Source organism: Corvus moneduloides, chromosome 5 (genome assembly GCF_009650955.1).
Source record: "Corvus moneduloides isolate bCorMon1 chromosome 5, bCorMon1.pri, whole genome shotgun sequence".
NCBI classification, from domain to species: domain Eukaryota; kingdom Metazoa; phylum Chordata; class Aves; order Passeriformes; family Corvidae; genus Corvus; species Corvus moneduloides.
The window spans coordinates 617,468-642,708 of record NC_045480.1 but is presented as its reverse complement, the minus strand read 5'-3'; the positions used below and the strand labels follow the sequence as shown (position 1 = coordinate 642,708).

The 25,241-nt window shown below is 63.0% G+C and overlaps 2 protein-coding genes across 4 annotated transcripts; both read right to left on the bottom strand.

The window, feature by feature from the left end:
• Positions 1 to 185: 185 nt before the first annotated feature.
• FBXO41 (F-box protein 41) lies at positions 186 to 19,169 on the bottom strand. Of its 3 annotated transcripts, none has more exons than XM_032108782.1 (13): positions 18,608 to 19,169; positions 15,304 to 16,248; positions 11,895 to 12,105; positions 11,371 to 11,450; positions 10,959 to 11,269; positions 10,566 to 10,834; positions 10,055 to 10,170; positions 9,659 to 9,811; positions 7,792 to 7,887; positions 6,443 to 6,561; positions 5,887 to 6,045; positions 5,137 to 5,252; positions 186 to 4,760 (listed from the first exon to the last, which is right to left on the bottom strand). In XM_032108782.1, the coding sequence occupies exons 2-13, from the start codon at positions 16,023 to 16,025 to the stop codon at positions 4,698 to 4,700; spliced, it is 2,415 nt and encodes an 804-aa protein (XP_031964673.1). In that variant the 5' UTR covers positions 16,026 to 16,248; positions 18,608 to 19,169; the 3' UTR covers positions 186 to 4,697. The 3 variants fall into 3 exon arrangements, with proteins under 3 accessions (XP_031964673.1, XP_031964671.1, XP_031964672.1); XM_032108780.1 differs by having other exon boundaries at positions 11,877 to 12,105; positions 18,608 to 19,168; XM_032108781.1 differs by lacking the exon at positions 18,608 to 19,169 and adding an exon at positions 18,200 to 18,299 and having other exon boundaries at positions 11,877 to 12,105.
• A 2,613-nt stretch (positions 19,170 to 21,782) lies between these two features.
• EGR4 (early growth response 4) lies at positions 21,783 to 24,760 on the bottom strand. Its single transcript, XM_032108784.1, is given in 4 exon segments — positions 21,783 to 23,773; positions 24,077 to 24,509; positions 24,511 to 24,549; positions 24,551 to 24,760. Coding segments are annotated over 4 exon segments (1,998 nt in total). The 5' UTR covers positions 24,746 to 24,760; the 3' UTR covers positions 21,783 to 22,442.
• Positions 24,761 to 25,241: the final 481 nt, after the last annotated feature.

The following is a 25,241-nucleotide window of genomic DNA, read 5'->3' as shown; positions in this document are numbered from 1 at the left end:
CTCCCCCCGTGCTGCCCCTGTGTCCCACTTTGTCCCAGTGCCCTGTGATGCCAGACCAGTGGAGCCCACAGACCTGCAGAGGGAGTCAGGAGGACGCTTCCAGTAAGCCCCAAACAGCAACTGGTGCCACTGGTGTGGTGCTGGTTGCGGGTCCAGTGTGACCGCCGGGAGAGTGAAAACCCAGCTCGATCTCCAGAGTCTTTATTCAACACTGAATCATAAAATAGCTCTTTACACGCTTCGCTGGGGGTTGTTTCTCTGTAATTCTTTAAATACACATTGTTTACACTTGCCAAAGTTTCAAAGCAACAACATCAAAGTGCGTCTACAGGTGAGAGTTCCAACCAAAGTGCTAAAAACACGGACTCCTGGCCGGAGCTGGGCCCTGCTCCCGCCACACCCCCGGAGCCTCCCGTGCCCATGCCCGGCTGCAGCCCCGTCCCAGCGCTCCCCCCTTCCAGGACATCATCTCCAGCAGACCTCGCCCCAAGGGCCCGGTTTAGCATCGACCACAGGATGGGGGGGAAAAAGGGATGTTTGGTTCTCCAGACACTGGCATATCGCTGCGGAAAGACTAAAATAGACCTAAATTTATATAGAGTTAAAAAAATAACTTGGGAGGCCACAGGAACCTTTGGGGAGGGGAGGTCGCTGTACAGGGCCCCTCGGGCTCCGCTCACAGAGCTGCTGCCACCGTGCAGGGCTTTAGGGAATGATTCCAGCTCCTGCATCGATATATCTCTATTCTCTGCACTGATTATCTCCTCTGATTATCTCAAAGCAACTGTGCATCACCCCTTCGCTTCCCAAAAACTGCCCCACACCATTGCACCCACTTGTCCCCGGCCCCAACCTGCCTCGTTGCCCTCCACGGGGCTCAATCCCGAGGCTGCATTAGAAAATCCCTTTTTTTCCTTGCTTTTGGGCAGTTTTCCCTCCTCGCTGCTGCTGCAGCTTTTCCTCAGTGCTCTCCCACCCTCCCTGGGGATTATTTTGCCTCCCGCTCATGGGGAAGGCCCATCACCACCTCACAACACCCTGCAATGCTTCAGTCACAACAAACCGTCTCTGCTTCCCAAAATCTCCCTGCTCCCTGGGACTTTCTCCCTTTTAAAGCATTTTCTCATTTGGCACCAATTCCCAAATGGTTTTGCTCCACCCCAAGCTGCTGTTTCTCACCCCAAAATGAGGATGAAGCAATGCTCCAGCTCCTGGGCTGGGGCCTCCCCTAAGAGCTGAAGGAAAACATTTGTTAGCCACTTCAGGAGCCTTCGCCAACACTTCTGGGGTTTTTTTTGTTCTGTTTTCCCTAAATCCAGGCTCTTCTGGAGGGTCCAGCCAAGCCCCTGCCGTGGCTGTGCCCTTGGTGGCAGCAGGGACCAGGACACACGTCAAGAACTGGGATAAAGAGGTTTAAAATCCTCCTTGGACAGCGTCAAATTGGGGGTTCCCATTTCCCTCAATCCCTGACACCCTGGAGCCCCAGACCAGAGGGATAAGGCAGGAGGAGGCAGCTGATCCCCAGAGCATTCCTGGCTCCTGGGGGCTCGGAGCGTTGGAGGACGAGTGAAATCCTACACGAGGGAGACGCAAAACCACGGATTTAGGATAGATTTGGCCCCCGAGCTGGCTTTGGTGATGTTGTTCCTCTTGAAATCCCTGATCAGCACCCAAATTCAGGCGAAGGGGAATGCTGGGAATGTCGGCCATGTGGAAACTTTGGGAAAACTCGTTAGAAAAAGAATGAATCTCCTCAAAACTGGTCCTGCAGGAGCCAGGCTCAGAACCACTGTCCATCCAACCTCTGCCAGCTCTGGCCATCCCTGTGACCCCGATCCTCTCCCGGATCCACGGATTTTACTGGGGATTGTCATCGCAGAGCCCCTCTGGCACTTCTCATACGGGGCTGAGCTGAACGTGCTGTGCGATTTCAAGGCTTTCCCAGGAAATTTGGTATTTCTGTGTTCCCATCACTTCCAGAAGCTCCGTGACCGAGGCGGTGGCTCCACGGCCGTGGGCAGCGTGGCCGGAGCCAGCAGGGGCCACGCGCCAGCAGGAGGGGGGAAAGCAGCAGCGCAGGATCCATCTGACATTTCAGAGCCGTTAATGAGCTCGTTAACAAGCCAGGCAATTAGGAGGCACCAGGAGAGCCCTCGTTCCCACCACTCCTGTCAGTGCCAGCCGCCTTCATCCCCAGCTGAGGAGGAGGAGGAGGAGGAGGAAGGCATCCATTCAAGCCCTAGTAAAAAAGGGAGAAACCCCCACTTCCCATCTTCCAATCCTTGAACCTGCTCAAGGCCTTGTGTCATCAGAGGATTTTGTAGAAAGGTGGCTTTGCTGAGATGGGTTCTTGGGGAATGCCCCAAGGGGAGGCGACGGTTTGATCTGGTTTGGGGATGCACCAAAGCACCGAATGCAGGTGAGGGTCCTGCAGTGACCTCCAGAGCCCTGGTGGCAGCGGGGCTGGGCATGTCACAGAGCCACCCACGCCCCAACACCACCACACACACGGCCACTGCTGGCATGGAAGGTTTCTCTGAGAATCCTCAACACCTCCCCTCTTTCCGTCACGTCATCCTCGCCTTCCCCTCGGCCCCGAGGAGCCGGGACAGGGTCCAGGCACCGAAAAACCCGGAGCAGCCATCTCCAGGCTTGGGCCACAAGAGTCTTTAAGCATAGAGTGTATAAACATGCTGAGTATATAATTTTCCTTTAAAATCTTTTTTTTTCCTTCTTCTCTTTATAGAAATAAATACTTACTTTGTTTTTGTTTTTGTTTTTTGTTTTTAAGGGAATTTTGCAAGTCCCTGCACTGTGGTGGTGACATCTCCGCTGGGCCACGCTCCGGGACGGGGCCGGATGGTCCCCGGGGGTTGTAGCTTTGCTGGGTGGTTTTTTGCTGGTTGGGGCATCCCTTGCTCCTCTTGCCCCTGGGTTAGGAGTGTCCCAGCCTCCCCGGGGTGGAGGTAAACCCACGGTGGGCACGGCAGGGAGCTGCTCCCGGTGCCGGGGAGCTCAGCCGTGGGGACGGGGTGGGATGCAGGAGTTTCTCGCAGGCATTTTCGGGCTCCCACATTTTGTGCATTCAGGGAGCAGCCTTCTCCTGAAAGCTGCACCAGGAGGGGGAGCAGAGGCGCTTCCCTCGGGGTTATGGCCACAAAACCCTGACCGTTTGAGAGCAGACAGCGCAGGTGGGATGAAGGGTGGGTGAAGGGTCTCCTGAGGTGGGGTGGAGATGCAGGAGCTGCCTCCAGAGCCCCACCAGCCTCAGCGATTTGGGGGTGATTTTCCTTCGTCTGGGGATCCCCACGGGCTGTCTGGCAGCCCCAGCTGAGGTCAGCAGCTCTTGTGCCATGGATGAGGAATGTGGTGCTGGATCTGCAGCCTGGCTCCGGGAGGGCTGGGGAGGGGACAGGCGCTGGGAGGGGTCTCCCCACAGCCACTCCGGCCAACGGGCACCAAAACCTCCAGCGCTGGTCCACAGAAGAGGGAAAAGCCCCAAATCCACTTTCCCAGTCGGTTCCTCTCTGCTCAGCCTGGTGGGTCCAAGGACACGGGCTGGGGCTGTGGGCACGGCTGGGGTGTCCCCACTGCTGGCAGTGCTCTGATGGGTGTCCCCAGCTCCAGGGACACCTCCTGGGACTTTCCCCCAGGGGGGAGGATGGAGACGCCTGACCCTGCTGGATGCCTTTCCAAAACCTTTTCCTATGGAAAAAGGGTATTTTGGGGATGATGATGCCCTTGCAGGCAGAGGACACTCGGAAGAAAACTCAGAAACAGACAATGGTGGCCGTAGACAAGGGTCAGCCAGGGCTGTTGGTTGGTGCTTTCCCCAGGATGATTTCAGGATAATCTGGCCACGGTTTCTCCTTCAGGCTGCTCAGGAAGGCGATGGGATGGCAAACGTGGGTGTCCCGTGCCAGTCTCTCTCTCCACATGGGACAAGTGACCCGGACAGAGTCCTGGTGGTGGGGACAGGAGCGTGACCCGTGTTCCTGGTGGACGAGGATTTTGGAGATGGTTTATTGCCTTGGCAGGAGGGTTTTGGTGGAGAGGAAGTGAGGCCAGAGACCTCTGGAAGAGCGCCCATCTCTCCTGGCGTCCTCTCAAAGCCCCCGAGGAGCAGCTCTGCCCTCGGGCTTGTGCTGCGGGGGCTGCTGGTTTCTGGGGGCGTTCCCTCTGTCAAACACGGAATGGAAACGAGCGGAAACCCCGCGGGAAGGCCGGGCACTGATTCCTGGGGAGGAGCAGACCCTTCCCACCCCACCTCCATCATCCCACGGAGAGGCCGGGCTGCAGCGGCGCCAAGAGCCCCCGGAACGGGCCGAGCCAGCCCCAAATGGGCAGAGATCCCCCAAAACAGAGTTCGACGGAACAGCCATCCCCAAACGCGGATCCGTGGCGAGGAGCAGCCGCAGGGGTTCAACGCCATCTTCCCTCCTGGGAGAGAGCCTGGCCCTGGCTCTTGGGGCAGCCAAAAAATGTCCTTAAGTAGCACCTTCTCGCCCGCGAGCGGCCCCGGGATGGCCCCGGCTGCCGGTCCCGAAGCCTGCGAGAGTTTGGGGTTCCTTGTGCACGAGCCGGGGGGTCCCTGCTCCGGCCCCGGCCGCGGAGGAGCGGCCCATGCTGGGTTTGGTCTCAGGGGCCTCGGGCTCCGCTGGGCAGAGCAGGGAATGTGCTTTGGGTTCCCTGAAGGGCTAACAGCCTCCTTCCACCTTGATGTGTAAAATCTTGGAGAAGCCGGGTCTTTTCCTCAGGGCCTGGAAGAGGAGCAGAGAGTGGGGTCGGGGGGGAGCCAGCAGTGCCGCTGCTCCATGGGGCCAGGGAGGGAGAGGGGGAGCACCTCCAGTCCCTGCCTCGGGAAGGACACAGGTGAGAGAGAGAGAGAGAAGGGAATCCCTGCCACTGGAAGGACACAGGGCAAGGGAAGGAGAGGGGGGGATATCTCCAATTATCTCCGATCCCTGCCTCAGGACAGACATGGGGTGAGTGAGGGAGAGGGGGGAACATCATCTCAAATCCCTGCCACAGGAAGGAAAGAGGCAAGGGAGAGAGAGGGGGAACATTTCTGATCCCTGCCAGGGCAAGGACGCAGGGCTGGTGACACCCCTGTTAGCTGGCACTGGGATCCTTCACCTGGAGTTTGTTCACCATTTCTTCAAACATCTTCCTGGCTTCGGGGCTGTGGGGCTCCTTGAAGTAGTCCACAATCCCCACCTGCACCACGATGGACTTCAGGTTCCGGCACACACCTGGGGGCACAGACACCGCCTGGATCTCCACGCCTGGGCACAGGCAGCCTCCCCAGGTCCCACCCTGTGCTCCTCAAGGCCTCTGTGTGTGGGGAATCCTCACCCTGAACGTGGGGGAGCCCTGGCCAAGGTCCGTGCAGGGATGGGCCATGGGCTGTCTCTGGCTGCTCTGTCCCAAATCAGTGTCCTCCCGCTTCCTTGGGAGTCCCTGACTCTGCCATCCAGAGGGGTGGGCTCCCAGCAAGTCCAGCCACAGTCACCTGAGCTGTGGCCACCAGGACAGACCCTCCTGAGGCTGTGGACCTCCTGCCCTGGCCAATGACTTCAGCAAACACTGTGACCCCAGACTCAGGTTTGTCACAAGCCTCAGGCGTGTCACAAACATTGAGGCCTTGGCTACCCCGGGGGGACCAGGGAGGGAGCGGCTCCATCCTCCCTGCGGCCCGGGGCAAGATCAGCTCTCCTTGGCCCGTCCTTGGCAGGGGATGTTGGACCCCCTCTTAGACACCTTCCACCACAGAGCTCCCAGCACCCTCCAGCGTCAGCAGCTCCCGCGGATGGGGCTGGAGGGCCGGTCTGGCCCATGGGTCTGGGTCCCTGCTCAGGGGCTGCTGGCCCTGGCATCGCTACTCACTGTTGAAGTGCAGCAGGGCTTTGGGGGTCACCGGGGTGGACGTCAGCACCAGCATCTCCAGCCCCTTCAGCCCCTCCCGACACACCTCGGCAGCCACCTCCTGGTTGATCTCAGCCACGTGGTCCAGCTCCAGCACCTGCAGCCTCATGCAGTTCCGGGCTGCGGGGACACAGCATCCCCTGTCAGCATCCCACGGGGAAGGGACCAGGACAGGCAGGGGGAGGGGGGGTGGGAAGGATGGGTGGCACAAGCAGGGGCAGAGAGCACCCATGGACCTCGGGGTGGGTGAGCTTCTCCACGGAGATCCCCACGGAGCATCCCCCTGCCTACAGCAAGGGCCCGCTCGTTGTTCCATCCAAGAAGGAGGGAGGGGCTGCCCAGGGGGGTTTGGAGTCCCCACCCCTGGAGGTGTCCAAGGAAGGCCTGGACGTGGCACTCAGAGCTCTGGGCTGGAGACAAGGGGGGCATCGGGCACAGGGTGGACTCGGTGGTCCCAGAGATCTTTCCCAAGCCCAGTGATCCGCGCTGTGACCCCGGCACCCCGAGCGCTGCCTACCTAAGGACGCCAGTCCCTGCACGCCGCAGCCGGCCCCTCCGACGCCGAGCGCCCGCAGGTGCGGCCAGCAGCGCCCGATCATCTGCAGGCAGCGGTTGCTGAAGCGCGTCGGCTGCTGGCTGGGGACACGAGGGACAAGAGCTGGGGGTGGCACGGGTCAGCCCCCGCCCCCGCGGGCACTCCTGGGAGGGGTGCAGGATTGGGAGCTCTCCCACCCCACCAGCCCGGGGTCACCCTGGGGGAGGTGTCCCCATGTGAGCAGCACCCGGGGCTGGGCTGCCACCGGGACAGGGCAGCTCCGTGTGCCCAGGGCCCCAGCCCTTGTCTGGAGCAGCTGGGGCTGCCCCTGGATCCCTGGCAGTGCCCAAGGCCAGGCTGGACATTGGGGCTGGGAGCAGCCTGGGACAGTGGGAGGTGTCCCTGCCATGGCAGGGGTGGTGCTGGAGGGGCTCTGAGGTCCCTTCCAACCCAAACCATCCCATGATTCTGTGATTCCAACCTTGGAGACCCAAACCAGGCCCTGAACTCTGCTGCTCGCCCAGATCAAAGCAGCAGCAGGGCCTGGACCTCTGGCCCAGGTGGAGAGGCTGAAGTGCCCGGTGCTGCTTCGCCAGGGCAGACAGGAGCCACCCGGCCCTGGCACCCGGCCCTGGCACCCGGCCTCTCCTGCCCAGCCACCTCCCCTCTGGTGACACTGCCATGAACCTCCCAGACAAGAGCAACGCCCAGGGGACATTCCCAGGCAGGGAGCTGTGTCCTGCTGTGTGAGCCATCAGCTCCCGAGCACCCAGACATTGTGGGGAGGCTCCAGCAGCATCTCCCCCAAAATGCTGTCCCAGAATGAGAGCAGCTGCAGTGACACCCTTCCAACAACACCCAGGCCCTGCAGGGCTGCTGCTGCTGAGCAGTGAGAGCTCAGACAGGCCTTTGATGTTCAGTGCCACCTCCCAGACCCATCACAGATCCCTTTCATCTCCGAAGTGAGCAGCCTCTCTGGGAACATTCCCGGCTCAGCAGGGAGGGGCAGACACCCAGCAGCGCCCAGTTTTCACCGGGAGGCATGGGGCTGAGCTCCTGCTTTCCCGGGCTGGGCTCCAGGATTGCTGCTCATCCCATGAAAACCCTCCCTAAGGAAATCGGGTTCTGGCAGCCAATTTCTTTCCAGCACCTCACACTCAATGGCCTCCTCCAGACACAGTTCCATCCCTGGCAGTGTCCCAGGCCAGGCTGGACACTGGGGCTTGGAGCAGCCTGGGACAGTGGGAGGTGTCCCTGCCAGGGCAGGGGTGGCACTGGATGGGCTTTAAGGTCCCTTCCCACCCAGCCCATTCTGTGATTCCATGCCTTACCAGGGATGCAGGGGTGCAACCTGGAGGGAGATGATGTCCCTGCAGCCTGCTCCAAGGGCCCAGATGACTTCATGGCCCACGGGGTCTGTGGAGCTCCTGAAACAACACAGGGAGCACGTGGTGGCCCCACCAGCAGCGGTGCTGCCCCGGGGCTGGGTCTGCATCCCCCAGGGAGCTCCCTGGAGCAGCCAGAGGTCCCCATCTGGTCATTATTTACAGCCCAGGACCTGCCCCTGGAGCAGCCAGGCCCGACACCAACCAGTGCAGGAGGTTGGAGGCATTCCCGTCGGGAATGCTGCCTATGGATGTGCAACGGCAGAGCAGCGCAGAGGGTGAGGCTGAAGGTGAGGAGGAGGAGGGCAGGCTGGAGGGGAGGTTGAACACAGAAGGTGAGCTGGAGGTGCATCTTCCAGAGGCAAAGGTGACAGGGAGAGACTGCCAGGCCGGGTGTCCCTGCAGGGCACCCTGGGCTGGTGTCCCTTGCCACCTGCCCGGCCTGGATGGGGACAGTGCCAGGGGCTGGGAAGGGTCCCAGCCAGGGGCAGGGGCTGCTCCGCGGGCTCTGCCCCTGCTCTGCGGTGGTGCCACCGTGGCTGTAGGTGGCTCTTGGCCACGTGTCACTGCAGGGGTTTGCTGTGGCTCCTCCTTGGTGCCTTTCGAGGTACCAGGAGAGGCCTCCTGGGATGCTGCTCGACCCGGGCAGCGATTGGGGCAGGTGTGGGTTCATCGTGAGCTGGGGTGGAGCTCAGCAGCGAGGAGAGGTGTCAGAGAGCACCATCCTGGTGCCACCAGCCCAAACAGAGTCCCTCGGCTGTCCCACCACACCAGGAGCCTTCCAGGGACCGAGGCTGTGTTTCCCAAGTCTAAACGCCCCACTTCAGAAAGCAAGCCTAAAAATAAGGCTGGGTGTTATCTCAAGTGCTTCACACATCTCTGCTGGAGCAGGGTGCCAAGAGCAGCAGGTTCATCAGAGCGTGAGTCACAGGCACAGCTCAGGACGCACCAGGAGTGCTTGGACTTGATCCGCCGCCCTTGGAAGAGCCGACGGAGCAGCCTTGGAGTTAAACCTGGCAGCTCTGGGCTGTCTCCTGTCTCGTGGTGTGGGTCAGAGCCAGGTCTGGGCTCCTGGGGTCCACACCAGGGGAGTGGCTGGATGTGCTGTCCCACCTGGAGGATCCTCTGTCCCACCTGGGTGAGGAGCGGGTGGAATGGACACTAAGGCTGAGGTGGTTGTCTGCAGGTGCAGCAGAGCAAGGACCATCCTCCTGGAGGGTGGAGGGAAGGCCAGTCCTGTCTCCATGGGAGGCAGAGCCTCTTCAGAAGGTGGCCAAAACTGAGTGCTCAGTGATGTCCTCCAGGACCTGTGACCTCCTCCAGGACCATCATGGATCTTGTGTCCTTGACTCAGGCAAGGTGTCCAAGTTGGCTCTTTGCTCTCCCACAGCAGAGCTGTTCCTCCCTCCCAGGAGGGAGGGACCCCGAGCCTCCTCTCCCCATTAGAATCCTTCATCAGGGTGTGACAGCCAGGGGGGACCTCACTGGCACCTCCTCCTCACCCTTCTCTAACACAAGGTGGTGTCTCCTTGCCAAGACCCCGGTCACGCCTCCAGCCGGGATGAGATTGGTAACAGGACACTGGGAATGGAGCTGGAAGTGAATCACCTGCATGGGGACAACCTGGAAGGGGATGGGAGTTGCAGGGACAAATGGCACTGGGGACACTGGGGTGGGGCCATGGAAAGGTGGGTCCTTCACACCTGGACAGGTGGGCTGTGCTCTGCCAGGGAATGGGGGTGAGCCCCGCACACCCCGTGGGCATTCCCGGCCTTGTCCCAGCGCTGTGGCAGGCGCTGGTGGCCGTCCTTACCGGTAGGTGACCGCCTGCAGGGCCCGGCAGTAGCAGCTGGCCAGCCAGAGCGAGCGGTCGGTCAGCACGTTGGGGCAGTGCGAGATGCGCAGGATCAGCAGGTTGCTGCCCGTCGCCTTCAGCAGCGACTCCAGCCCCGCTTCCAGGCAGCCCCTGCCAGGACAGAGGCAGGGTCAGGCACAGGGGCCCACCCTCACCCTCCCCAGGGCCTCTTCAGGACAGTGACACGTCCCGTGGGCATCCGTGGCTCCAGGACGCCCAAAACCCACAGCCGGAGCCGGTGTGCACTGGGGTCCAACACGGAACGGGTGTCGGGGCTCGTGGAGCTGCAGCAGCATCCGTGGGGAGCAGCAGCTCCGGCTGTGGGAGGAGGGACACGGGGACACGGGCACTCACCGTGTGCTCTTCATGTAATCCTCCTTGCTCTCCTTCTTGCCCCGCTGGCGCGGCTTCAGGTTTTGGAGGGTGAGGGAATGCATCTGTGTGCACCACTGGGACAGCATGGCCAGGAACTGGGGCACAGGGGTGGCTGTCACTGACAGGGACACCCCAGCACGTCCCACCCCTGGCTGCGCTCACGCCTGACAGAAACGTGTGAAGAGGCACATACGAGGCCATGGCAGAACGTGTGCCACAAAATCATGGCTGTGACCACAAAATCGTGGCTGTGACCACAAAATCGTGGCTGTGACCACAGAAGCACATGAACACCTGTGCAGGTGGGAGCTCCTGCCCTCGAGCATTCACCTGTGCACCTGCACCACCTCCAGCACCAGAGCAAGTGCCCCCCTGTGTCCCCCCATGACCGTAATGGCACAACCATCCTGGCCACCAAGGAGATGCTTGCACAGCTCTACCCTTCTGGAAGAAAGGCTTCCCCCCAGGCAGTGCCACCCCTCCCCAGTACCTTGGAGGACACCCGGGCGTTCTCCAGCAGCACCCGTGTCCACACGGCCGGGTGCCGGGCCACGAACTTCCAGTCCTTGCACACCTCGGCCGCACGCAGCAGGGTCTTGGTGTCCAGGTAGGTGAAGATGCAGAAGAGGGCCGCCCGCATCTTGAGGATCTCGGGGCTGATGACCTCGCTGGAGTGGCCCGGGCTGCCCCGCTCCAGCCGGCACACCTTGCCCCCGGCCCCCTCGGGCCTGCCTGTGGGACACCCGGCATCGGTGGCCACTGGTGCACGGGAGAGCAGCGGGTAAGGGAAGCTCCATCCCTGTTCCCAACTTTCAACCGCCCCACCCTCCACCTCCCGACCTCCCCACCCTCCCACCCCCAGAAGACCCCGCTGTGCTCTCACCCGTCAGCCGGCAGCTGCCAGGGGGCCGGGACACGGCGGATCCCGGTGCCTCCGGCTCCCAGCCCTCGGCCTCCGACTCGGTGGTGCGGGAGCCCACGTCGGACACGTCGCCCTCCTCGCCCTCGGTGCTGTTGCGGTAGGGCCGGCGGTGCCAGTTCTGGATGGCCTGGCGGCGCAGCCCCGAGCCCCGCGCACCGTCTCGGGCCGCGTACGGGTGTCCGTCGGCCGTGTCGTCCGTGGGACACGGCTCCGCGCTGTCGCTGTCGTAGCACCCCGAGCTCTGCGACACGGCCTTGGCCCGGCTCGAGGCCCTGGGGACGGGGATGTCCGACCTCAGGGCTCGCCGGGGTGTGCGGCCCCCTTCCCATCATCCCGTTAAAATCCCGAAGAGGCGGCAGGGACGGGCACTCACCCGGTGCTGGAGGAGGAGCGCTGGTTGGACACGCCGTAGGGACCGTGCACGGCCACCCCCGGTCCCGGGTGCCGCTCTCTCTGCAGGGACAGGGGACAAGAGGAGCCAACGTGGCACAGCCCGCCGTGCGTGAGGGAGGGGACCCCGCTAACCCACCGGTGCCGGCTGCGTGCCGAGGGGACACCCTCACCCAGCGGGATGCAGAGCAGCATCTCCAGCACCGCCCAGGCCACGGGAGCACCGACCCGCTGAGAAGCAACTTCCCTTTGGGATCCCCCACCCGGGATTACCCATTTCCCATGGCGAGGAGACGGGGCACCTACACCGCCCCGCTCGGCCCCTGGCAGAGGAGAGCCGGGGCCGCATTCCCGAAGCCGAGGGTGAATTCCTAAAGCCGGGGGCGCATTCCCGAAGCTGCGAGCGCACTCCCGAAGCCGAGGGTGCATTCCCAAAACTGAGGGGAGATTCCCGAAGCCGCGGGCGCGTTCCCGAAGCCGTGCCCGTGCCTGTGCCCGCAGAGGTACCGGTCGGGCGATGGCCTTGGTGGCCGGGGTGCCGCAGCGCCCCAGGCTCCCGTTGGGGGTGGTGCCGCAGCTGCTGCTGATGATCTGGAGCTGCTTCTCGGCGCGGTCGGCGCGGTCCAGCAGCTCCTCGATGAAGTGCTGCAGCCGCACCTTGGCGTTGGCCTCCCGCGCCGCCGTCTCCTTCAGGAACTGGTCGATCTGCAGCACCTCCCTGGCGGAGGGACCCGCGGTGACACCCCGGTGCTGCCCACCCCTCCCTGCTCAGCACCCCCGTCCTCGTGTCCCAGCTGGGACCGGCGTCAGGAGTGCTCGTGCACACCCGGATTGTTCCATCCTCAGCCCGCTCCGGGCCAGTGCCAGCCCAGGGGCTCCCGGGGTGGGCTGGGGCAGGGCAGGGGTGAAGGGATGCTCCCAGCAAGCGCGGGGATGTTGCCGCCTTGTTTTAGGGGTGAGGTGACATCCCCTGCACCTTGTCCATTGCTCCCAGGACTGGAATCAGGCTCCTGAGCACGATGGAGCAGAGGGAAGAGGAGGATGATGGTGTGGGAGGGCGAGGGAGGAGGATGGCAGTGATGTCCTGCCTCACTCAGGACAGACTTAGGAAAGTCCTTAAGGGCAGCCTGGCACCCCTAAACGCTGCTCAGCCCTAATCCCTGTTCAGCCCAGTGGTTGCAGGGCCCCGGCTCCCTCATTAACACATTAATTAGCAGGTGCTCTGGAGCTCCGAGCCTCTGGAAGGGCTGTTTCCCCCAGAATGTGGCCAGCCCTGGGGTGCGGTGTGACAGCAGCTCCATGACCCGAGCTGACCCCACCCCACCACGAACACCTGCGTGAGCACATGCAGACACAGGCACAGGCACACCCCTGAGCCCACACTGCCCAAAGCACACGTGGCCACCACACCCCTGCAGGTGCACGTGCCCCGTGAGCACCCAGGCACACACCAGGTACACACACACACAGAGACCCCTGTCCTGCACACCTGAGCGCCCCACACACCTCCAGGAGAGCACAAATCCAGCACACAGCCGGGCACACACAGCCAGGCAGCATCAGGAGGGTGGGCAGGCCCTGGCACAGGGTGCCCAGAGCAGCTGGGGCTGCCCCTGGATCCCTGGCAGTGCCCAAGGCCAGGCTGGACACTGGGGCTGGGAGCAGCCTGGGACAGTGGGAGGTGTCCCTGCCCATGGCTCACCCACGGGATGAGCTTTAAGGTCCCGTCCAACCCAACTCATTCTGTGACTCCATGCCCACCCACGTGCCCTCCCCTGGCACGGGCACAGCTGCTCACAGCTCACGCTGATGGTGCGCACACACACACACACACACACACACACACACACACAACTGCTCACACCTCCCCTCAGGAGCCCCTGGAGAGGCACAAACACAGCTCTGCACGTCTGTCTGGGGCACACCTGACCTCGGACACGGGACCGCGCACACCTGGACACACAAACCCGGCCACAGAAACCCAGCTGCTCACACCTGACCACACACACCTGACCTCTGGCCCCTGGCCATGCACACCTGACCTCAGACACCTGATCACACACACCTGACCTCTGACCTCTGGCCATGCACACCTGACCTTGGACACCTGGACACAATGATCTGCTCAGAAGCACAAAGGAAAAGGAGGGGCAGCCCTTAGTGACATCATTCCTGCTGCTGGCTATCAATTACCAATTAATCACCAATTAATTACCAATTAATTTCTCCCCAACCTTCCACTTGCAGGCTGAGCCTGGGAGCTCTGGGGATGCTCTGGGAAGGCTCCTGGAAGGGGCCCCAGGGGATTTGGAAGGCAAATGTGGAGCTGGGCAGCAGCTGTAAGGTGATGCTGATGGTTATCGCCTGCGTCTCTCCCATTCCCATGGGCTGGGTGGAAAAACACCCCTGGCAAAGGAAACGGAGGCCAGCAGCCAAGGGTCTCCCAGGAGGACAACGGCTTCAGGGTGTCTTGGAGCTGGGAAATGCCCCCACAGTGTTTTCAGGCAAGGCTTTGCCGATTCAAACAATTTCTGATAACCTCCCCACATCCGGGGAAAGCCTCCTCTCACCATCAGTGCTTCCCACACTCTCCCTGCAACCTCAAAAGGGAGTTTGTCCCTTGGGGTGGAGGAGTTTGGGGACTGATGGGGACAGTTGAGGGGCAGGAGGGTTTCCCTGAGGAATGGGAGGCCCAGGAGGCAGTTTTGGGGCATAAACCCAGGGTTTTAGGTGGTAACAATGTCCAGGCTCCACCAAAAGACATTTGCCCCTCTATTTACCCTATCTGGCTGTCTCCAGGCCCTGCTCCAGACTCATCCACGCCGGTGTCCCTCATTCCACCACCACATATCCCCAAGGTGCCCCTGGACAACACCCACGGGGCAGCTGATGGCAGCCCCCAAATCCCCCACTGCCTGTCCCATAACCGTGCCCCCAAACCTGGAGGTGTCCTTATCCAGCCCCAGGGTCACCCCGCTCCTCACCCAGGACATTCCCCCACCCTGGGAGCCCCGTTTCTGAGCCAGGTCATTCTTTTGGAGTCAAAGTCATTCACAAGCGTGCAGAGGATGATGGGAATCAAGACAATTCCTTGAGGAATCCCAGCAGTGCTCCCAGCCCAGCACAGCCACGGCTGTCCCCCACTAACTCCTCACTGACCTTCTGGGCCCCTCCAGATTTGCTAAAACTCCTGAGGAGCAAGGTCTGGTTTGCTTGGGCAGCACTGATGGGCAGAATGACCCAGTGCTGGACTGGAGGGAAACTCGGGAGCAGCGTTGGGGCGGGCAGGGGGTGTTGGGGGGGAATATGGGATGGAAATGAGGATGAGAGTGTCCCAGTCTCAACAGCAAATGGAGGTGGTACTGCTTGGGCTGCCCCATGCTCCCTCTGGGAGAAAAACCTGGAATTTGGCATGGCCACGACAGGGGGTGGGAATGAGGTGGGATTTAAGGTTCCTTCAACACAAAGCAGTCTGTGACTTGGTGATCCCCAGCCTGGCCATGTCCTGGAGCACCAGGGGCTCTGGGACAAGGTCTGGCTTGTCATGACCCAGCCATGGAGGGGCCCAGGTCTGTGTGGGCACTGAGTGGGTGGGAGAAGATGCAGAACCTGCTGAGGGCTGATGCTGCCGGGCATCACCAAGGGGCTGTGCCTGAGCCCTGGCCCTGAGGGTTTGGGGGTGATGCTGGGCTCCTCTGGACTTATGGAATGGCCTGGATTGGAAGCGACCTTAAAGCTCATCTCATTCCACCCCCTGCCATGGGCAGGGACACCTTCCACTATCCCAGGGTGCTCCAAGCCCTGTCCAAGCGGCCTTGAACCCTCCAGGGATGGGGCAGCCCCAGCTTCTCCAGGAGTCGCTGCCAGGCACCCCTTTCCCCCCACCCTGCAGCTGGGACAGGGACAAAGGACTCACTGCTGCTTCCGAGTGAGCTCCTGCTCCTTCTGCACCAGGTCCTGCTTGAGGGACGCCAGCATCTCCACGCTGACGTCCACCTGGCGGGACAGCTCCGACGCCCGGTCCTCCAGCTCCTGCTTCTCCCGGCTCAGCCGCAGGCTCTCCTGCTTGGCCTTCTCCAGCTCCGAGCTCTTGCGGTCCAGCTCCACCTGGAGCCGGCCCACCTGCGAGGCGATCTTCTGCTCCACCTCCTCCGTCAGCTTCTCCAGCCGCTTGTCCACCTCCAGCTTCTCGAAGGCACGGATCTTCAGGCGGGCCAGGCCCTCCTCGTAGGCCGTGTCCATGGTGGCTGGCGGGGCGGGCGCGGGCGCCACGGCCTTGCCCCGGGTGAAGATCTCGGTCAGCGGGATCTCGATCTCGTGGACATAGCGGGGCGAGGGCGACGAGGACGGGGCCGGCTCCAGCTCGTCGGCGGGGACCAGGTCGCAGGAGAAGCGCTGGTCCTTGCCCTGGAAGGAGGTGCTCTCAAAGTAGTCCCTGCGGGCGGCCGGGGTCAGCAGGGCCCCGTCGGCGGCCAGCGGGAAGACGGCGGCATCGCAGATGCTGTTGGTCTTGGAGAGCACGTAGAGGGTCTCGTAGGTGTGGTTGTACTCCAGGTGTGCGCGCAGCGAGGACAGGCTGCGGAAGCGCTTGTGCTCGCCGCAGCGCGGACACCGGTACGGCAGGTCCAGCGAGGCCATCGCTCAGCTCTGCTCCCCGGCGCGGGGCACCCGCGGGGCCCCGCTCATGGCGCGGCGCAGACGCTCCGGGGACACGCGGGGGACGCCGGGGAGCCCCCGGCAGAGGGGTGGCGGCTCCGCCGGGACATGGCGTGGGGACGGCCCGGGATGGAAGGGGGATCCGACAGTCCTCGAGGGGATCCGGCAATCCTCGGGGGGTGTCAGCGTCGGGCGGTGCCGGGCGCTGGAAGAGATGGGGGTCAGTGCTACTGGGATGGGGGGCCCCAAAAATCCCTCCTTGGTCCTTCCTCTGGGTCCCCTCTGTGCCTCCATCCCACCCCCTCCTGTTCCTCCCACCCACACACATCCCTTGGGAGGGCACATGGCGAAAGAAGGTGCAGAGCCCCTGGGAATGTGCAGAACCCTGGGAATGTGCAGAACCCTGGGAATGGGCAGAACCCCGGGAATGGGCAGAACCCTTGGGAAGCTCCAGAACCATTGGGAAGCTCCAGAACCCCTGTGGAGACCCACAGCTTTTGGGAAGCTCCACAGCCCTTGGGAAGGCCTGCGGCTCCTGGACTCAGTGACCTTAGAGGTGTTTTCCAACCTGAATGATTCTGTGGTTCTACGAACCCTTGGGAAGATCCATAAGGGCTGGGAAGGTCTCCTACCCCTTGACAAGGTCTCCCACCCCCTGGGAAGGTTCACAGCCATTTGGGGGGAACACAGCCATCAGGAAGGTGCACAACCCATGGGAATCTCTCTCCATCCACCCCGAGCTTGTCTCACAGGAGGTGGCAGAGGTGGCCCTTGTGCTCTCTTGCCCAACCACCGCCCAATGAGCCCCTGCAGTGCCGGGGGTCTCTGAGGCCCAGGATCATCCCTGTGTCCAACACCGGGAGCAGGTGCTGGGATCCACCTTCTCCAAGCAAAGGGTGACCCATTCCTGCTGGATCAGCCCGTGCAGCCTCGGAATGGGATTCGCCCCCAAGAGTTCTCATCCATCCCTGGGCCCCCCATGCTGTCCACTGCAGGGGACATGGTGGCCTCTCCTGCCAGGGCAGGTGAGGGTTCCTGTGGGACCTGGTTCATCCCCCCCTCATGAAATCCTCCACGACACCAGTGGGGGAAACCTCACCCTTGTGAAACGGGGTAAGCCAGTGAAAATCCAGCCTGGGAGGCTGCCACAGTCCCCTCCAGCCTGGGGGGCACAAACACACCTCAGGGCACAGGTTTTTTGCTTTTCATTCATTTTTCATTCAAAAATGAACACTGCAATGCTTTCACCCCAGAACACTGAGGGCGCCCATGGGTGGGAGTATCCCTTCCTCGTCCCCCTGCAATATCCCACAAACAGCCCTTCCCACCACCCTCGGAGCCCTCCTGCATCCCATAACCACCAGCTGGTGAGCACGGAACTGCCACGGAACCTCCACCCGTCCCTGCTGGTCCCCAGGGCAGCATCCCTGGAGGCTCAGCATCCCCTCGGAGGGACAACCAGGCCACGAGGCTGGGAAACCATTTTTTAAGGGAAAAACCAGCAAAGGCAAGAAATCCATGCAAGAAATCAAAGTAAGATGAGCCAGGAGGGTCCGTGACCTGCCCGGCTGTGTTTGGGGTCGTTACCAAACACACTCTCGCACATTAACCCCACCTGGGCGACCACCGGCTCCGCCCGGCCGAAACCCGAACCCCGGCGAGCACAAAGCACGTCCGGCAACTTCGGCCGCTGCCGGGGGGATGAGAAAGCGCTTTTCCAGCGCAGGGATCAGGAATCGTGCCGTGGTGCCTCAGGCCTGGATCCCTGCCCGCGTCTCCCGGGGCACCCGAGCAGCCTCAGCCCCAATTCCCCGGCCAAAATCCAAGGCAGAATCCGGCCCAGGTGGATCGGGAAGCACATAGAGCCCGCTCCTCGTCCTGGGCAGGTCCTGCCCCGGCCGCAAAACCTCTCCTCCCTTCCATCTCCACGGCAACAGCCGGGATTTGAGGGAATTGTTCGCGGAGTCATTACTACGGCGGCCACGCTAATAAAACCCACAGGCATCCGGAGCCGGGAGCCGCTCCCGACCGCCGGGATTGCAGCATCCCCGGGCCGCTCCAGCGCCGCTACCTGCGATTCATCATGGAGCCTTTCTTCGCATTGTTTAACGCTTTTCCTGCCCACCCACCCCCCCCCCCCCCCCCCAAAATATTACCAGCAGGCAGCTCCCCTGCCTGGTTGAAGAGAGAAGGGGGGGATGGAGAAGAGAGGCGGTGGGGGATGCTGCCGGGGTGGAGAGTGCTGCCCGCGCCGCTGGTCCCCATCCTTCCCCGGCGCTCCAGCGGGGTGGGAAGGAGCGGGGTGGGAGCACCGCGGTGGGCGAGGACGGCTGGGTCTGAGGCTCAGGGGGCTCGGGGGAGGTGGGCATGGAAATCCGGATGCATTTTTTGCCGCCCAGCGCCCGGAACACGGAGCGGCGGGTCCGTCCTCACATCCTGGCAGCGGCTTTGTCCCCACTGCGTCCCCCTGCTCCCGGGGGCCCTGGGTGAGGAGCATCCTCGGGAGAAGCCACCACCTCCTAGGGCACCATCCCCTCTCCATCCCATCCCCTGTCGCCCCATACCTGCTTCTGGCCGCCGACCTCCCGCGCTGGGCTCCTCCGGCGAGGGCAGCATCTCTCCCGCTCGCCCGCGGGCCACCCCCGAGCCGGGGGGTGCGGGGTGGGGGCCGGAGCCCGCACAGCCGCTCCGCCGCACAAAGGAGGAGGCTGCCGAGCGGCTCAGGGCTGCGCCGGGGCGGGGGGATGCGGGGCACGGGGGATGCGGGCACAGGGATGCGGGGCAGGAGGGATGCAGCCCGCGGGAAGCACCCGGCTCCCTGCGGCCAGCACCTCCATGCCAGGCAGGCCCCGGGGAAGGAGGGAGGGAGGGTGGTGGCTGCGGGGTGGGGGGAGGAGGAGGAGGCGGAGGAGGAGGAGGAAGGAAGGAAGCAGAGGCTGAAGGCCCCGGCGGGGTGCGGGGAGGCTGGCGGTTCTGGGCACCCTGGGGTTGGCGGGTCCCCGGGGCGCGGGGGGCTCAGCGGGGGCTCAGCATGGCGGGGGAGGGAGGGGCGGAGGGATGCAGGGATGGAGAAAGGCGGAGGGCGAGCGCCGGCAGCCGCCTCCTCCCCTGCAGCCGGAGCCGGGGCTGTCTCGCTGCCGGTTCTCCCGCACAGCTCCCTCTGCCTGTCTCCCCACGAACACGGCGGCCCGGCTGCCATGGCACCCCCGGCCCCCCTGACCCCAGACCCCCCTGTCCCCACCGCTGAAGCCCCTGCCCCTGGCAGCTCCTGGCCGGGGTCACCCGGAGCATCCTCCCCGGGGGATGCAGTGTCGGGTGCGCGGCCGAGCCTGCGCTGCTCCTGCCCCAGCCCGAGCTGGACACACGGGTGCCAGGACACGGGCTTGGTCCCAGCACAGTCCCTGATCATTCTGTCTTCATCCCTGGCTTGATCCTAATTGAGCTTCCGAGTATTATGCCTTGGTCCTGATCCAGTCCCTGAGCACCCTGCCTTGGTCCTTGGCTTGGTCCTGAGCTGGTACCTGATCATCCTGGCTTAATCCCAGGCTTGATCCTGATCCAGTCCTGAGTACCCTGGCTTGATTCCCAGCTTGGTCCTGGTCTGGTCCCTGAATGCCCTGGTTCGGTCCCCAGCTGGTCCCCAAGGCCCCTGATTTGGTCCCAACCCAGGCACGGATTACCCTGGATCAGTTCCCAGCTTGGTCTTGGTCTGGTCCATGGCTGCCCTGGTCAATCCCTGTCCTGGTCCTGACTGAGTCCCTGAGAAGCCTGTTTTGGGCTCTGGCTTGATCTCAGATGGTCCCTGGGCACTCTGGTTTAATCCCGGGCTCAATCCTGATCCAGTTCCCGAGCCCCGTGCCAGAGGCATCCGGCACAGCCATGTTTCCTCTCCGGGGTGGGCACGGGAGGGTGGCAGTGCTGGGCCCAGGGTGCTGCTGGCACGGGGTCAGGTGGGTGTCCCCATCCCCTGGGACTCGGGGTGCCACTGCTCCTGCCCTCCTGCACATGTGCCCAGTCCCACCCCAGGCAGGAGCAGCTGTCCCAGAGGCTGTGGGGTGGCTGTGGGGTCTGTCCCATCCCTCCCACCTCCCTGGCAGTGCTGGCTGGAGGAGCAGAGGGCCAAGGCTGGAGCGGTGCCTCTGCAGAGCTTCCAGGCTCAGCATCAATTATTGATGACTTCCCGAGGGGTATTAATCAAGTCGTCCTGCATCATTCATGGCCAGCGGTGCAGGGAGAGCCTGGCTCTGCTGCCCAGGGGATCTGACATCCCCCGGAGAGGGGCCCTAACCCAGCCCCTTCCCAGAGGAAACCTGAGGTCCTTGTTGGTGTCTCCCCAGAAAAGTGGTGTCATCTGGGTCATTTGGGTGTCATCTGCACCCCTTGCAGTGGTCCTGGCTCAGGATTAGGCTCTCACACCCTGGGAGGGTTCACCCGAGGGTCACGAGCACCCTTGGGCGCTATCGGGGTGTGAGATTATAGGGACACATCTGAGGGCAAATTTGGGATTTCCCCCTCAGCCAGGTTTCCTTCTGGCCCCTTCCCACATCCCGTCTTTACTGTCATCTCCCCATCCCCTGCCCAGCCTCCCAGCCCAACTCCACAGGGTCTCTGACTCCATGCAAGCTCAGATGCTGCTGGGATACCTGGGACACTGGATTCTGCTGGGATTACTGGTGTTTAGCCCCAGAATGCTCCAGCCCACATGTTGACAAAGGGCTGAGGGGCATGGGGAAGTAAGACGGGGTTACCTCTCTCTCCTTCACAGTATGGCTGGGGGGCAGATCCCCCCTCTCCAGGGCTGCCGGAGGGGACAAAATCCATCAGAAAAGGAAAGAGCAGATTACAGCGGTGTCCCTTCCCTGCCTCAGTTTTCGCCTCTGCAAGGAAAGGACCATCACCCCTCAATCACCTGAGCATCGGTGACAAAGGGGCCCTGGCCCTGCTGCCTCCATTCCCACAGGCACCTTCTCCTGATTAACGGAGACCAGAGCTCGGCACGCCTCATCTGAGCATCTCCCTCTGGAAGGATGAGATGTTGGGATTTTGTGATGATAACTGATTTTTAACCAGCAGGGGAGGGAGGTTCTTCCGTGGAAGGCACATTCCTGGCTGCAGCAGCGTCTCCTGTGCCACCCGGCCCCCGGCCATTCCCGGGAGAGGGAAACCAGCATCCCTCCACCATCTAAAATTCCAAAAGGCAGGGAGCAAACCCCCCCCCCCCCCCTTGTGCAGGGGTCCCCATCCTGGTGCTGCCTGGATCTCTCCAGCCCTGGGGCTGAGCCAGGTGGGAAATGGGGAATGGGGATGTCTCTGATCCCATTTCCTGAGGGTGAAGCCGAGGGCGTGTGGGACGTCCACACCCCACTGGGGACCAGGAGCCCAAGCTGGGGGCTTTGGGCTGGGCTTTGGGGTCCCCATGGGAGAGGGGCAGATTCCTCCAGGAGTCAGCCCCATCGGAACAGACCCGGAGCCACGTCCTGTGTTTGGAGGGAGACGCAGCAGCAAGGAGCAGGGATCCCTGCTCTGCCCCAGGACAAAACCCTTCTCTTGGGATGAGCCCCCACCTGGGATTTGGGGCTGCTCAGGAGGTGTCACCAACCACCCCGCTGCACTGACGGATTTTTTTCTCCCTGTTAATTATGGAAGCACCTTTTTTCCCCAAAATGCAGCAGCAGAGGTCAAAAACCCAACAGAAATACAGGATGGAAAGGCAGAGAGCAACCTCAGCGAGGGCTTGGATCAGCTCAAATCTTTAATTAGAAAAATAGACACAAATTTGAAATATTCCTGATAGAGGCCTTTTCTTTTTACAAACCGAATGATAATAATAATATTAATAATATTTATAATAATAATATTATTAATAATAGTAATAATAATAATAATAATATTGAAACCACCTTTCCCAAAGGGCTGTTAGCACCGTTTGCCAGAGCCCGGTGGCGTCTCTCTCCCTGGGGAGAAAGGACCGGAGCAGTCGCAGCCCCAACCGTGCCGGCCGGAAAATCTCCAGCCAGGAACATCCTGCGAAGTGCTGGCTTGGGAAATCACAGCCCGGGCGCTACGAACGCAGAGTGTCCAAAAAACCCACCTCGGTGGTGATTGCTGTCTGTACACGGGTTTTCCTTTCCCCTCCTTGGAACAGGAGCTGTAAAATGGCTCAGTCCCTGCGCTTCGGAGATGGCTCCGGGCGGCCGGGGCTGCCACATCCCATCCCCGCAGGGAGCGGTCCGGCCCCGCGGCATCGCCTCGCCTCCCGCGGGCCCCTCTGGTGCCCGGCACGGCTCCGCCGCCGCCTCTCCTCCAGGGCCACCCAGGAGGGAATTCCCACCCCGGCTCTCCCGTGAGACGCTCGGGGGACCTCGGGAAACGCCGCCTGCCAGCGCTCAGGTTGGAGGCTCAGAGTGTCCCGAAGGAGAGCCCCACGGAAAAGAACCCCAAGCCCTTGAGCTTCTCCTCGGTCCGCGCTTTCTGCTTGAGGTGCACCTTGCTGTGGCGCTTCTTCTCGTCGCTGCGGGCGAAGCGGCGGCCGCAGGTGTCGCAGGAGAAGGGCTTCTCGCCCGTGTGCGTGCGGATGTGGGTGGTGAGGTGGTCACTGCGGCTGAAGTTGCGCAGGCAGATGCGGCACTGGAAGGGCTTGTGGCCCGTGTGGATGCGCAGGTGCCGGTTGAGCTCGTCGGAGCGGGCGAAGCTGCGGATGCAGTTCTCCACCGGGCAGGCGAACGCCTTCTCGTGGGGTTTGGGGCAGAAGCACTTGGAGGAGCACTTGCTCCGGCGCGTCTTCTTCTTGGGCTCGGCCAGGGCGGGAGGGGTGGCAGGCAGCAGGGAGGGGAGCGAGGAAGACGCGGGGTGGCCCAGAAAGTCCGTGGGGGGGACAGAAGGAGAGGGGTGAGGATGGAGGAGCTCGGCGGAGCTCATCAGGCCCGGCAGGACCTCGGGCTGGGCCAAGGAGGCGTCGAAGTCCGGCATTAATGGCGCGGGGATGTTGTGGATCTTGGTGTCGGCGAAGTCCCCGCGGGCTGGGAAGTTTTCTGGCTCGCAGCCGAAACCCAGATGGGTTCCAAAGCAGGCAGCGTCCTCTGCCAGGCTGCCGAGCTCCGACTGGCAGCTGACGGACAAGACGCTCTCCATCTTGGAGCCCAGCGGGTGGAACAGCCCCTGGCCGCTCTCTGCGGCCGGGAAGCCTTCGGGAGACTGGAAGCCCGCGGGCAAGTAGGCCTGGTGCTGCTGGGAGATGGGCTCCCACTGGGCACAGGAGGCTTTGAACTTGTCCAGGGGTGGGGAGCCGGAGGACAGCTTGATGTCCTGCTTGGTGTCCAGGAGCTTGGGCTGGAAGAAGCACTGGGAGGAGTTTCCCAGGGCGGGCTGTGCCTGCAGGGGCTGAGCCCCCTCGGCCGCAGGGAAGGCGCCGTAGCCCTGCTCCGGGAACGGGGCCGGGCTGGATCCGCTCATCTCAGGCTGGCAGGACGAGTACAGGTCCAGCTGGCTCTGAGCCACCTCGGGACAGGGGTAAAGAGCATCCAGGTGCCTCTGGTGGCCCTCGGAAGAGGCGAAGGGGGAGATGCCCAGAATCCCCGACATCAGGTTGAAGAGGGACTCCTGGTCATGGGGGTGCTCCGGTACCGCCTTGATGAAGAAGCTGCCGGTGTAGCTGAGGGAAGGGGAGGGCTGGCTGCCCAGCAAGGAGTAATCCACGGCCCCGCCGCTGCCGGGGGCACCCAGCAGCTCACCTGGAAACAGAGGAGACGGTGGTGAGGGGGCCGGAGGGATGCGGGGCTAGGGGCGGGATGCAGGCAGCAGCGGGAGGCTGTTGCGTCACTGCGAGGTCTCCGTCCCTGGAACCGCACAGGGAGCCCTGGGATTCACCCCCTCCCCCAGCAGGACCGTCAGGACCCCCAACCTGAGCTAGCGGGGGACTGTTGAACCCCCAGCCCGCGGCTGAGGGCAGAGGAGGGGAAGGTTCCCGATTCCTGGATGCAGCGATCGCTCCCAGTGGAGTCCTTCACCCCTGCCCGGCTCCCTCCCGCCCTTACCTCCAAGGAAATCGGCCTCTGCCAGAAGTTGCTGCTCAGGCTGCCCCAAGCCCTGCAGGTCTCCGGTTTTCATCTCGCAGCTCTCCTCGTACTTGGAGTAAAGCGGATCCGGGCAGGAGAAATCCATAACGTTGAGCATCTTCCCTGGAGACGCGGCCTGAGCGGGGCGGGCGGGCTGGGACGAGCCAGGAATGCTCGGGGAGAGCCGGGAGGCGCTCGGGGAGAGCCGCGGAACGCCCGGGGAGAGCCGGCGGATGCTCAGGGGCGAGGCGGGAGATGCTGCAGGCGAGCCCGGGGATGCTCGGGGCGAGGCGGGCGATGCTCTGGGAGAGCCCGGGATGCTCGGGATGAGCTGGGAATGGTGCCCGGACCGATCCGAGGGCTGCTCGGGGATGAGCCGGGGGACGCTCGGGGTGCCCGGACCGATCCGAGGGATGCTCGGGGCAGGTGCCAGGGACCCTGCAGGTGACGCTCCGGGGTGCTTGGGGCAGTGCGGGGGGTGCTGGGGCGGGGGGCCCGGGCGCTCCGGGGGCGGGCGGGGGCAGGGCCCGGGCGGGGGGGGCAGGCAGGGCCCGGCGGCGGCGCAGCCCGAGCGGACACCCGGAGCTCCCTCCCCGCCGCCCCCTTTATAGCGGGAGCGGGGCTGCTCCGACCTTCCGCCGCAGCCATTTCTGGAGTCCCCAGTGAGGCTGCCGTGACGTAAATGCCCATATATGGACTCAGGATGTAGGCTAGGGAGTCCCAATAAGGAAATCTCTCCCGTGACGCGATGCCCCTACCCTCCCCCTTCCCTCCTCCCCTCCCCCTTTTCTCTCCCTCTGTTTTTCGTTTTTTCCCCCCTTCCTTCTCTCTTTTTAACTAATAATCGCGATATTTTTAACAAATCTCTGCTGCTCTGTGTGCGTGTGTGCCCAGCATCCCCTCCCGCAGCCCGGCCCCGCACGGGTGTGCCCACGCGTGTGCAAGACCCGGGTGTGCAGGGACGAGCCTGCGCTCGCAGCCTTTGCTTTCCCCCAGGGTCGTTCGGCCCCTGCGGCTCCCACGGTTTTTGGGAGGCTGCCGGGCATCCCCGCGGCTCCGGCCCCTGCTCCGCAGCCTTGGCTCCTGTCCCACCGTGGGCCGCTCTACCCCCACATTTGCATCTCCCCAGGCTCTCCTTCGCCCC